The sequence below is a fragment of the Rattus norvegicus genome, chromosome 12 (assembly GCF_036323735.1).
Source record: "Rattus norvegicus strain BN/NHsdMcwi chromosome 12, GRCr8, whole genome shotgun sequence".
NCBI classification, from domain to species: Eukaryota; Metazoa; Chordata; class Mammalia; order Rodentia; family Muridae; genus Rattus; species Rattus norvegicus.
Window position 1 is genome coordinate 43620487 of NC_086030.1, and position 14003 is coordinate 43634489.

General features: G+C 45.5%; 1 protein-coding gene across 5 annotated transcripts in view; it reads right to left on the reverse strand.

Moving 5' to 3' along the window:
- The window catches only part of Med13l (mediator complex subunit 13L), a 197264-nt gene that overhangs the window by 151931 nt on the left and 31330 nt on the right, over positions 1-14003 (reverse strand). For all 5 annotated transcript variants that reach the window (NM_001419791.1, XM_039090173.2, XM_039090172.2 and 2 more), the window contains exon 2: positions 6446-6683. In NM_001419791.1, the coding sequence (NP_001406720.1) occupies positions 6446-6683 (238 nt within the window). The remainder of the gene's footprint in view (positions 1-6445; positions 6684-14003) is intronic.

Sequence of the window (14003 nt, forward strand, 5' to 3'; positions counted from 1 at the left end):
CCTTGTTCAATCGGGCCAGTCGTACTGTGTGAGCACCTCAAGAGTGGAAGGGGTTCAGCCACACAGGCCCTGGCAGCCATCACACTCAGTCCTACTACAGTCATGGCATAGGTCAGCTGCACCGTCATGTGGACAGTGCAGAAGGCCTTTAGTTCTAGATGGGCCTCAAGGATAATGTTCGTTGGCTGAACTCACTGCCATGGTCAGAACAAGACCCAAACACAGACAACGCATTCGCAACACTGACTTTGTAGGAGGGTGTGGCCCAGAACTTGTGGGAAAGCCTAAAGAAAACCACTGAATACTGACCTGCTGTAATGGGTCCAGGGCAGTCTCTTCAGGACACATTAGGGGTCAGCTCAGTCAGAAACAGACTCTACAGGGAGTGCCAGAGATTGCATCTGCAGGGAAGCTTGGCTGGGGGGGGGGGGGGGGGGGTGTCCTGCCTATGTGTATGTCCCTGATGGCCCCCATACTTGAGACCACTTGTAAAATCCTTACCTGCTAATAATACTCGTGGCTGAGTAGATTAGGTCCTCATTTCCAGCTACAGAAGCATAAAACAAAATCAAATGGAAACTGTGCTCATAAACACCTCTCTAACCATCCCTGACAATAAACTCAGCATGGAGAGCTACAAGCCATGTTAGTCTCCCTTACTTTCAGCTCAGAGACCACAGAGCAACTCAAGGCAGCCTAAGCCCTGCCTGCTGCCTCATCCAAGCCTCTGCCACAGGCCTGTGTTCTCCAGCATGACAACGGATGGGTAACTGGAAACGGAGAGGCCTCCTCCAGCACCACAGGCAGAGCCTAGCACGTCGGCAGACCCTCCAGGCTAGCACTCCAGACTAGCACTCCAGACTAGCGGGTGCTAACAGCCACCCAGCATGTATACGGAGTCTTTACTGACCCAAAAGCACTTCGTTAATCTTCCAGCGCTGTTGCCACTGTGCACCCTGCCAGGTTCTGGGTGATTCCACCTGGGTGTTGCAAGGCTAAGCTCCAGGGCTACTAGAGATGTGACAAAAGCACAATTTCTTCTACACTTTGGTTTGAAGCTAGGTCAGCTACATTTAATGCAAAGACAGACCGTGACAAAAATGAGGGGATCCCTGTGTGCAGGCCTTGCTCACCCACAAAAATCTAAGCTCCTTCCAGAAACCCCAGTCTATGTCGGGGACACATGCCCTTTCCTATATAAAAGAACAGTGAGAACACAATGTCATTTGACTATGGCAACAAATAAAAAAGTGTTAATAAAGCCAAGGCCAGTTCTCTACATAAACCTATGTCTCTAAAGCTTTTCAAAGCCAATACTCAAATATGTAATTGTTTCTTGAATTAGGCCTTTAGCTCTAGCAACATTTATGAAGTCTTCTGATTTTCCATTCCTGAACAAGGAATGGAAAATACAAGCCTCCCTGAACAAGACTTATTAAAAGAAATTTTATCCTTTTAATGCACAACAACCTCAACTAAATCTTAAAAGTTTACTATGTAAAGACAAGCTTTTAAAAGAAAAAGAAACCAGTGGGCGAGAGAGATGTCCAAACATGGCAATACTCACAAATGCCATGCAGTGACCCTGTCACACACAGCACAATCCTCACCAAAACTACTGCCATTCATGCAGAAAATACAATCTGCTCCAAAGACAACCGGCACTTACTTCATTAAGAGACTTTACAGGCTGGGGAGCCGGCTCCCCAGAAAAAAAAGAGTTCTCAATGCCCTGTTCTTGCCAGAAGTTCCCTGAGCCCATGTCAGGCGGCTCACAGATACCTATGACTCCATCTCTAATGGCTGAGCTCCTTCCTCAGGTGCCCACTCACATGCACAAAGTCACACAGAGACAAACACAAGCATTCACATATTTAAAAATGAAAGAAATATTTCTTAAAAGATTTTACTTCTGTTCACTGTAAAGTTTTCATGTCAGTTAAAAAAAATTAGACCATGATGTTTTCTTAAAAAAAAAAAAAAAAATTAACCAGGATGTCTGTTTCCCAATAATATGCCCAAACCAAAACTTTATTTGACTTTCTGCTAAAGCAATAATCTTTATAATTTTGCCAATTGCTTAATTTTCCTATCAGCAGAACACGGGCCTCCCTTCACATTCTATCTCACTACAATCTTGGTATAAATGTCCCATTTTTCTTTTAAAAAAACCAATTACATGGTTCAGTAAGTTGCCTGCGGTAACACACTGATGTTATTTACAGTAGAAAGTTCAACTTCAGCTTGCTCTCTCAATTTCAAGCATGTTTAGTTTAATAATTCTAGTTCACTGAATCCCTTTCTACTCTTCGTATGAAAGAATTTGAGTGGCTATCTTTTCGTAATTTCACAATAAGACCTGTTACTCATCCAAGTCTTAGTAGATGTCACATGTCTTCAGGATGCGTAAGTCACTAAGTCAAATACTTAAGTAAGCATGTATGTTCATACAGTCATCATACAATGAAAACTATTACTACTTCATAGCTTTGGCAAACTAATTCAGAACAAATTAGGAAAATAGAAACGTGAGCGGTAACAGTGTGTCAGGCCGGCTGTGGTGGTGAGACACATCTTTAATGGCTGTGAGGCTAAGGCCATCCTGGTCTACCCTCGCATACACTCAGTCTGTGCACAGCACAGTGTGCACCTCTCCTACCTGTTGACTATAATCCTCTAACTGAACACACAAACAGAAGCCCTCAGACAGCCCAACGTGCTCACGGGCCCCGCTGTACCATGGCAGCAGTCTCCACTCCACTCCCAGTGCAGCAAGCTTAAGCTACTGTCCTCTCCATACAACATTCTGTGCTCGCTGTGAAACGCAGAGAAGGAAGGGACCAGCAAGGGGCTCCACAGGCCCTTGCCAGGCGAGCCTGCAGACCCGCATCTGAGACCCAGAATCTATGGTAGGAGGAGAGACTCCCAAAAGTTCTCCTCCAGTCTCTACTGCATGTCCATATAGCAAATGCACACCCACATGTGCACACATAAATACACACACAGAAAATGTATGAAAAACACAGATAAATTTCCTATGAGCATGTCACCTTTGCTACGGAGACATTTTTATTATTCGCCATTCCTCACTCAAACATTAAAACCAGAAAATAATTATTTCATCTTGAAGTAGGCATTAATATTGGGCACTACGTGCAGAATCAGTTGCGTGAAAAATGTCAAAATGTAATTCTCATCTGCGAGCTCGCGGTTATCAGTGCAGTAGCACTGGCCGACAACTACATTACAGTTGCAGAGTGACTGCTGTGTGAGCTAGCTCAGGCTTTATTAACTTTAGCCTCATAATCCAATTTATAGTGAGGGTTAAGACAATGATGGGTTAAATAAACTGAGCAAAGGCTCGCAGCTGTTAAATAACCGTGCAGGCGTCCGAAGCCAAGCCTTCAGAGCCTCACGATGTGTGCACCTTCCCTTGTCTCACCACCTTCCTCACAGGGACCCAGATACTTCAAGCATTCCAAGTACATAGCTATAGGTCCAACACAGTGTCCTGGGCAGCAGCACTCTCACTCATGTGAACAAAGCGGGGGACACAGTGTCCTGGGCAGCAGCACTCTCACTCGTGTGAACACGGAGGGGGGGGGGGGGGACCGACACAGTGTCCTGGGCAGCAGCTTGGTATTTACTGTGCTTTGCCAGCTACAAAGTATACACCATGGCAAGATGCAAGCAAAACAGAACCAAAAGACATGAACAGTACTTCAGCCCTCCTGTTAATGTCATATCAGTGCTGCCTGCCCTGGACCTAACACTCACATCTGCTGGCAGGACTCTGCTAACATTTATATTCCCAAAATAAAATAACTCTTAAACAGGCGGGAAAGGAAGTGTTGCACTCTAGATTCTATGGTGAGCAACAGGAACTCCCCACCTTTCCTGACTACTCTACAGTCACTGTGCCACTCACTTTTCTAATTAGATTTCAAATATTTCCTAATGCTGGAGCCACAGAATTTACTCTTCAGCCACTTTTACATGCAGAGGTGGACGATCTGTGTGACTGGGTCTCACTTTCCCAATGCTCAGCACGCCGAGAAGAGGAGCCACTCGAGGATGGCATGGCTGCCCAGCAGAGCACGCAACGCACTTCACGGTTCTCCAAAGGAAAGAGCATAAGCGAGATGCCACTCCCCTGGACCAACCAGTCAGTTGACAGTGTCGGCAAAGGGGAGGTAAGCGGCACACTGGTCGGCCATGCCTATGCTCAAACAGCAGCTGCCCACGCTGCCTCCTCTGTCCTCTTTCGCATAGTCATTCCAATTAAAATGTGGTGCGTCTGCAGGAAGTGGTGCGCGCCATTAACCCCTGCACTTGGGGGACAGAGGCAGGCAGATTCCTGTGAGTTTGAGGCCAGCTTGATCTACAGAGCAAGTTCCAGGTCAGCCAGACCTACAAAGTGAGACCTTGATTTAAAAAAATAATAATGTTTCTATGATTTAAAACAAAACAAAAACCATTTAAAAATAAGTCAGTCTTTGCTTAACTCTTTGTGGCATGAAGCAGCCCACATTGAGGCGATCTCAGCTCTGTGACAAGCTGGCCTCCAAGGACAGCACCCACTCTGCTGTCAGGACAGGCCATTTGTTTCCTGACTTGTGACAAAATGAACTTAAGACATCAGTAAGGAGAAACAGAACCAAAAACAACGGAGAAGAGCTGGGAGACAGCACAGCAGGTAAAGGTACCGGAGCCTGCCTACGCCTCACAACACATGGTGCAAGGAGACAGAGAACTCCCAAAAGCTGGCCTGTGATCTCCACAGCCAGGCCACAGTGCACATGCCCTCCCACAATAGAGCAACAGGAAATCCATCAATCAGTGCTATTTAAATAGTTTTTAAGATTAAAAACTAAAGAAGAAAAATCTTTAAAAATCTGCACATAAAAAACCTAAAAGAATGCAATATTTTTATATTCAAACAAACCCAAATATAACAAGGACCACCTACCATCTAGAAGCTCTCTTAGAGACTCTGGAAAACCAAAACGTAGGTGGTGTAGAGCTCTACTTTTCTCTACAGCGCCTACTAATTACACAAGGTTTGGCGATGGATGCCAATTCTGAGAGTCTGCTGATGAGCCCACTAGGAAGCAACCTCACCTAGACAGTGAACAAACACTAACGCATCAGCAAGAACCTCCAGCCCAAAGTTAGCTCGTCAGTCCTCTGTGCTGTACTGCCCCCTAGCTGCTGTGGCAAGAGATACCACCAACAGAAGGAAAGGGGGAAAAAAAACAAACAAACAGGGCTGCCAACAAGTTTCAAGAATTTGGCAGGAAATCCTTTAGGCAAATTTAGAACCTTTAAAACAGACCCACAAGAATACACTGGAGTTTGTTTTATGTCTTCCCGTAATAAATAATAAGACCATAAACTAACAAAACATCTCAGCAACGCCTGCAACATTTCAACCACAAATTAACTAGAGCAGTTTACGTTCTATAAAGCCAGGCGAGAAGGGCAGCACTCCCTACAGAGATGTGGGCAGCCAAGCAAGGTGTGAGCGAGTCCTAGGGCAGCACAGCAGCGCAGAAGGGCCTGCAGTCAAACCTTAGAATGAACACTAGAACGGCTCCTGACTTGGAGAATTCTGTAGAATATGAACAAGAAACTTGGCTAGAGGAGTGGGAAACTACTACTAATATTTATTTTCTGCTACTATAAATGTATGGTAAATATAAAAACAGACTAGCAAATATGTTGCATTAATTCAAAGTTTCCAGGTGTCAGATGCACACTGAAGTCAAAATTTAGTTAGTTAAAAACAGTATTTCTGGAATCACTAAGAGAAATACTGAGATGCTTTATTAAAACTTATTTTTTCCCCAAAACAACATCTGAGGTCAATTTGAGACTTGTCCAGTAAGGGGTGGATTAGATTTCTGTATTTTCAATTTGTGAACAAAGAGTTGAGTGGGCAAAGTCCAAAGAGAAAAAACAATTTCTATTCATACAGCTGTCTTACTAGTTACTCACAACTCACTGTTAACCTAAAGACGGGGCCAGAGCCTTGTCCCTACCCAGATACTGCACACTGGGAACACCGCACTGTAACAGTGATGCTTCAGAGGCCAGAGGGACAGGGTGGTAAACCCCTGTACTCCAGCTTGCACAAGGCTGGGCCAGAAGGAGTGCTTCAAGCTGAAGGCTATATGGTGACTCTGTCTGTAAATAATCATAAAATAGACTTAAAGTGATTTCACAAGATTCTAAGTTTCAGCATGACTCAGGAAGAACAAGAGAGTTTAAGGAAAGGGGAAAGTGGGGACAGAAGGGGGTGGAGGAGGATACTCTTTTGACAAACATACGGTTTACTGAATACTTGGGATCTCTGTTTTAAGCAACTCTTAAATATGAATTCCAAAATGTACAATTGTTAAAAAAATATATGCAAATAATTTTAAAGGAAAAACGAAGTCCTTACCCTGCAGTTCATGATGTATTACTCCCACCAGGTTGGGTTCGTCTCCCCACCAGAATATCCAGAGCTCTTTGCAATCCGGCTTGACGTCACGACGCCATACACAGAGCAGGTTGGCTTGCAGACAGCGGATGAAACTTAACAGGATTGGATCATCTTGGGCTGGGGCTGAAATTATGGGTCCACAGTCCCCGTGCCCTCCAAAATTGTACCTACGCCATTTGATTCCTGTGAGTTCAGCCTGGAAAACGACAAGAAATTTGCAATAGTTTTGCTTGTTCTTTTCACTTACAGACCACTGAAAGCAAGTTCCCACAGAGAGGGAGAGCTGATAAAACAGGCATGTATATTCAACTTCACACCACAAGGTCTCTCAAACAAAGACACACATCAGCCCTTCTAAGTTTGGGGACAAGGGTGTTGGAACAAACCAATCATATTAAATACCAGGATAAAACAAGCTGGTGATCATTGTGTGCTGTTGAAACATGTTTATTCTCCTGACCATCTATCAGGCACCCATATTTTTAAATACTATCTCAATTATTACTTCCTATTCAATTCACAAATTATACTTATTTTAAAACCAATTAAGGGGCTGGAAAGATTCACTACCCAGCAGTTAAGAGCACCAAGCACGGGTGGATTTCCAGCAAGCACCATGCAGTGGCTCCCAGCCCTTCTTAACTCTGGTCCCAGAAAAGCCAGTGCCCTCTTCTTCATAGCTATGAGCATAGGACACACCTGGTGAACACACATACATGCAGGCAAAACTCTCATATATATTAAAAAAACTTTTAAATATTTTTATAAATAAATGAAACAAGATTTTTAAAATAACTATTGAGCCGTGAGGGCCCGTGGTCTTTAATCCCAGCACTCAGAGGCAGGAACAGTGTATCTCCTGTGAGTCCGAGGCCAGCCTACTCTGTAAACCAAGTCTCAGGACATCTAGGGCTATGTAGAGGGGTGGCCTCAACAACAACCAAAGTCCAAGTTGATTGTTCCTAACACAAAATCCTGACACTGAAACTATTTCTAAGGAAGCCTTGAGATTCATTTCACATTAGGGATGGCAAGCCAGTAAAATGTATGTCAACAGTCTGAATCTGAAAATCTACAATCTGAAACATACGGTCCCGAGGACTTGGAACAAGGGGTTCTCCGCTTGCAGAAGACATTCTGAGGGAGTCCCACACTCTCACCTCCCTCTCCCACCTTAGCAGCCAGTTCAGGAGGTGGGAGTTCTCACCAGGGCAGCACAGCATGCTGAAAGGCTGCTCAGGAAGTAACTGCTAGCAAAGCTGAGGCAAGTCACTTAGCATGCAGCACAGAGCCTTGCCTCTAAGCAAGCCTCTGCTGTGGTCAGGTCTTTGGTTTTTTAAACACATCTTAAAACATGCAACTTTGAACAAGCAAGTAGAGGCTGTGTGTACTGCTGTGCATTCCACACACTTCTACTCTCAGATTTCCTGACGCTTGGGTCTGATGAACTGAACAGAACATCAAAGACACTTCAACACAAGAGTGTGGGGCTCCTTACTTAGCGGCTACACACTGGACCCATGTACTGGACCAGAGCAAAGCTGACCCACAGTCCTGTATCAAACAGCCCATGTGTCCCCATCCCTGCATTTCCTCTCCCACAAAACCCATCAGCTTTATGGACAAATTCTTTCTTTGAAACAGGAGCAGCACAGGACAGAAAAGTAACCGTCCCAACCCAACTCAGACTAACTCCAGGTGCTTAAACAGCTGACACAAGGCGCACATGTATGTGTAGGTGTGTGTAATAAAGACAAGAGTCTCACTATGTAGCCCTAGCTGGCTTTGAACTCACTATGTAAGCTAAGTTGGTCTCCAATTAAACAAGACCCACTTGCCTCCTAAGTACTGGGACTAAAGGTGTGAGACACCATGCCTGGCATACTTTCCTTAAGCAACATGGGATCCCCAATATTCACACAGCATTTACATTGCATCAGGCAAGTGTAACTTAAAGAGAATCTTAGGTACATGCAAATACCCCATTTATATAAGGCCTGGGGATCTGAGGCAAGGCAGAAAAGCAATCCTGACACAAGGACAGCTTGTGAGCTCTCAGAGCTCTCACAGCCCGAGGAAGTGACACTGTCCATGGCGGCTCCCTCTTCTCACTGGCACACCCACACCCTTGTCTAGTTTTCTGTTCAAGCCCCCACGTTTCTTCTAATATAAGTAATATCTCTGTGCTTTAATCAGAAAGCCTAACATTAATTTCTAAATGTCCGAGGAGATAAAATTAGAGAACATATGGAGAACACTCATTTAAGCAAGAAGATGGTTCTAAGAACCCTGGGCAGGAGAGGAGAGGAGAGAAAGTAGTCACCAAATACACAGTACCAATCAATCACAATGATGACAGTGACCATGTTTCAAGTGCTAGAAAAGTAGGGCACACTAGAGACTTGCACACTGGCTGAGTCTGTGCCCAGGAAAGCTAAGGACACTCACTAGAGCACTTTCACCTGTAGACCCTCGCAGTTCAGCAGGAATCTGGCTGATTCCAGACAGTTCTCTGCCAGGCTTTTGCACTAAGTTCCTGTGCCTCTGCCTGCTCTTGGTGGCAGAGGGAAGCCACTGTCACTTGCTGTACTCTTTACAGAGCTGACCCTGCCACAGTGAACTATAAGCGCCACACCGCACTGCCTGCCATAGGCTCCATAATGAGTCAGTCAAAGGAACTGGGAAACTTCAAAACATTCAGCTCCCTTGCTCTAAAGCTAAAATTAAGTTTTATAAAAGTCTACCTTGATAAGTAAGCCTTGACACCTAACAGATGACCATGATAAAGTCAACACTCAGGGAGGGGTGCTTTCAATCCTGGCTCCGTGTCTAGTAAGAGCAACACCTGTCCTATCATGGATGCTGTTCTCCCAGAAGCATGGAGCACCCAGCTCTGCTCACTGAGCCCTGGCGGTGCTCTGCCTCCTCTCAGCCCCAGAGCACTGAAGCAGAAAGGCCTTGGAAGAAACCTCAGACAGAAATGAGGCTAAGCAGGCTGGGTCCTCTGAAGTCAGCGGGGCTGATGACTGAGACAGCTCCAGCCCCTATCTGCCTTTCAAACCTCTCACTCACTGTGTACTGTGTCAGGGAAGTCGGAGAGCCGTATGTGCGAGCCAGCTCTCTCTACCACATGGGTACGAGGGGTTGAACTCGGTTCAGCAGCCCTTTTACCTGCAGAGCCATCACGCTGCCCTGTTTCCCCCATTTCTGACAAATGCCTAACTCTAAAACTCAAATTTTTCTTTTCAAAGTCTTGAATCAGCACTGAACCTAGTGGCACAGTGCAGCTCTGGAGAGACATCTCTGGACAGATAGCTCTGGACAGACAGCTTTGGACAGACAGGTTGCCTGAGGCCCAAACCTGCTAAGCAGAGGCCTGGGAATAGTGCAGGGGCAGAATGCTCACTGAGCATGTGTGGCCACAGGTTCAATCCCTTACTCTCGAAGAATTTTTTTGGAGCAAACCTTTAAGCATTTTGATATTCAAATTATCCTAGATGTATATTTATGCTAAGTTCTAAAAATACAAAACCAAAAAGGTAGACTTTAATATTCAAGAAGCAAAGGTGGCCCTCTCTCCTGTGGGACAGCTCCAGCGCATAGCACCCTGAGGGTCTGGGTACACTGGGCACCTGAGTTCTTCCCACCTGCCTCAGCCCTTCCAGCCACATAGCTCAAGAAGTTAAGGCTCTTAACAGTTAAAAAGACATCCATAACCACAAACCTGGCAAACAACAGGTCCCAGACATTGCTACATTGAAATCACACTGAATTTGAAACAAATTCTTTCCACTCTGCCATGCTCCTTCATGGGGCTAATGTTAAAAATTAGCCCTGGAGGATTAGAAAATCAGACAAAGAAAGCACCATGGGCTCAATTTAGCAATGACTACAGCTCATGGCCATGCTCTCTGATCTAAGAATGGTCATGGCTTTTCCAGACTTCCTGGGGCAATACAAACAATTCATAAGAGCGGGCGGTCACACCATCTCAAGGACCTTACGTTACGTACTTACTGCCACAGGCGTCGGCACACAACCACTGGAGGACGGTGTACTTCTCGGAGGGTAATTTTTAAAAAGAAACTCCCTTCTCTAACAGCAAGAGGAGATGGAGAAAGGGTGTTCAACAGTGGCCATGAAGGTTTTCTGAAAGAGGAGCTGAGGGGGTGGGACAGCCGACATGAAGGAAGAGAAGGCTACTGCTGTCAGCTCCCAAGGATGCTAAACTCCAGACTCCAACAGACCCCAGAGCAATGCCTTCCTAGCGCCCTCCATGGGGTTTAGAGGCTCTGTATTGATCCTTAGTCTTACTTCTTAGGTACAATGTACTCAAAGAGCGCTTGCTTTTCACACTAGATGTTTACATCATATATTTGCAACATGGCCCCAGAGTTAAAACTAGATTCAGTGGTCCTAAAACAGAATAAAAACTACACCTGTGTTCTTGGCAAGAACAAACTGGGGTTTACCACCCCAGATTGAACACTGCAGGAGATAAGAAATACAGGTCATGAGCTTGCTCTCTCCACAATGTGCCTCCATGATTTCAGGAAGCCTACTCTACCCCAGGGTGCCTCAGCTCTAGGAGTTACAAAGTGCTATGCTGACCTACATACAACAAATGAGCTCATCTCCTGCCCCAAACTAGTTACATCTCACTGGCAAAGGCAACTTGTAAATGACACAAACCCTTATCAGATATCTCAGAACCATCAGTGACAAAATTTCCAGAAGATACTCTGATTTAAGAAACCTACTGGGCTGAAGCGAAGGAAGGAACTGAGTGGTCCAGCATTTGCCTAGCATGCGCAAGGCCATGGGAGGCAGGCGACAGGCATCTCTCACTGCCAGCACAAGTGCCCTAGAAAATCACAAGTGTGCCTTTGCCCTCTCCCTACTGTGACAGAATTAGTATTCTAGCAGATTAGGAAAATACAGTAAACACATTAAATCACCTCACAGATCAAAGCCAGGAAAGAAACACAAATGTTGCATATAATGGAAAGCGTGTGTTACAATGTAACAAATTGGCTTCAGGTACGAGTGGCAGAGTGAACACACACACACACACACACACACACACACACACACACACACACTTCTGCTCTCTTTAAAGCACACTAAGCAGCATTCTCTCCCTGTAACTATAGATACAACAGCAGGCCAGACAAGAAAGAGTATCTGAGTTTCAAAAACCATGAAGCTGATGCTCAGGAGAGATGGGGCTCTGAGTAACCAACCCCAGACACAGAAAAGGTGGAATGCAAGCCACTGGCAAAAGTGCCCTTCAGCCTTAGGAGCTGGGCACACCAGCACCTCTGCAAGGCGTGAGAAGGAGAGAGGCACAGTAAGAAAACAGGGTGAAGGGGTTGGGGACTTAGCTCAGTGGTAGAGCGCTTGCCTAGCAAGCGCAAGGCCCTGGGTTCGATCCTCAGCTCCGGAAAAAAAAAAAAAAGAAAACAGGGTGAAGTCTGCTGACAGGGCCTGAGAGATTCAGACATTCTCCTACTGCATCCCAGGAAAGAACAGAATAAACTTCTCCAAAGACAGAGGCTGTGCTACGGAGGGCACGGCAATCAGAATGAAAGTAAACCTCTAAGTACACTTGGATGAGTGACAGCCAGGAGCCACCTTCCCAGTCAACCCTGAAGTACCAGACAGCTACTAGACAGCCTAGAAGAGACCCCAAAGTAGTCTGGAATCTTACATGCTACAGAGAAAGATCCCAAGATACTAACTCAAACAAAAACAAAAACAAAAACAAAAACAAAAACAAAAACAAAACCAGCCTGCCCCCATGTGTGCAGGCACAGTAACAGACAACACTCATACACTGGAAACTATCGGCAACTCTGCCGTCAGCACCTCTATGATCAAGGGCTACTAATGAGCCGAGAAGAACCAGGTCCAGACACAACGCTAAAACAAAGGTTAGAGGAAAAACCTAAACTGTGAGGAAAAAAACATCTAGAACATCCATCACTGATTCTCTCAGAAAAACGAGAGATGGCTGAGTGGTTAAGAGTTCTGGCTGCTCTTGCAGAGGACCAAGGTTCAGTTCCCAGCATCAGTAGAGTGGCTGATAACTAACCATCACTAACTCCAGTTCCAGGGGATCTGATACCCTCTTCTAAATTCTGCAGGCACCCAAAAGACACATATTGCATACACAGACAAAACACTCTTACATACAAAATAAATCTAAAAACACCTTACAGATCAGTGTAGCCAATTAAAACTGAAAAGGAACAGAATGCTCAAAGAAAGAATCAAAAGAAAACTCAGTGAAATACATGGAAGATAAAGTTCAGTAACTCACATGCACAAAGTTGACAAAATAAAAAGTGGGCAGGTAGGGAAGGGTGGGAATGAAATTGGAAGAGGAACCGAGGAAGTTAAAAGGTAAACACAGACTCCTAAAGCTGGGCTACAGCTCCCTGCTGAGAGCACAGACCCAAGGCTGCAGCTCACTGCAGAGTGCTTGCCCTCTGTGCCTTGGGCTCCACTGTGGAAGTAAAAACTCCTCCTCTCTAAAAAACCTGTGAAACACTAGATGGAAAACTCTCTCTGAATACCTAAAAGCAGTAATGAGAAGGGCCTCACAAAAGGCCCCACTCCACCGTGGCATGCTACAAGACCAGACCCTCCAGCTTCCATGAAGAAAGTCGTCACATGAGCAAGAAGGCAAAGTACAGAGACTCCCATGGTCTCAAGAACAATTCTCAGCCAAAGCAGACAGAAGAGCTACCAAATGCAGAGCAGGAGGAGCAAGCCCAAACGCTCAACTCCTCGTGTGTGAAGAAGCCTCTCTCTTCTCCAGGACTGCAGAGTGTGAGCCACAGGGAGAGAGGCTAGGAGCTGGGGAAAAGCCAAGGAAGACCCACAACTGATGACAACTATAGGCCAAGCTTGAACCAAGTGACCATGGCAGAACAGATGGCCCCAGTAAAGAACCCTTAGGAAGCTGCTGCTGCTGGTGGTGGTGAAATGCCCACTCTACTGAGGACTCCAAGGTTTCAGACAATAGGGTGAAGGTGAGGGATAGTCAGATAAGATAGCTTCTTACTGTGGGACATGACCTCATGTAGGGGAGGGAAAAAATTGTCAACAGTAAAGGGTCTCTAAACAGGCAGTCTTCAAAAATTCATTTTAAATAAATGTTATAAGAACCCAAGGTCTTTCAGAAACTCTAACCATACTGTATCTCATGACTTCACCACAGCCTTGGTTCTGACTAACACGGCATGAGTACACACCATCACACCCTGCCCAACACTGCCTACACCACTTCAGCTCAGTTCCTACTGTGCACACAGAGTTTTCTCTCAGAGGCACACAATGGGTAAAGAAATGCTTCCAGTAACATCAGCTCCGTCAGCTGTCTCCGGTGGGTGGTTTGTACAGGAATGGCCCCCATAGACATACAGGTCTAAATACCTGGAGTGACATCTTAGGAGGTCTGGCATTGTGGGGGGAAGAAAGTCCCTGGGGGTGAGCTTTGAGGTTTCAAATG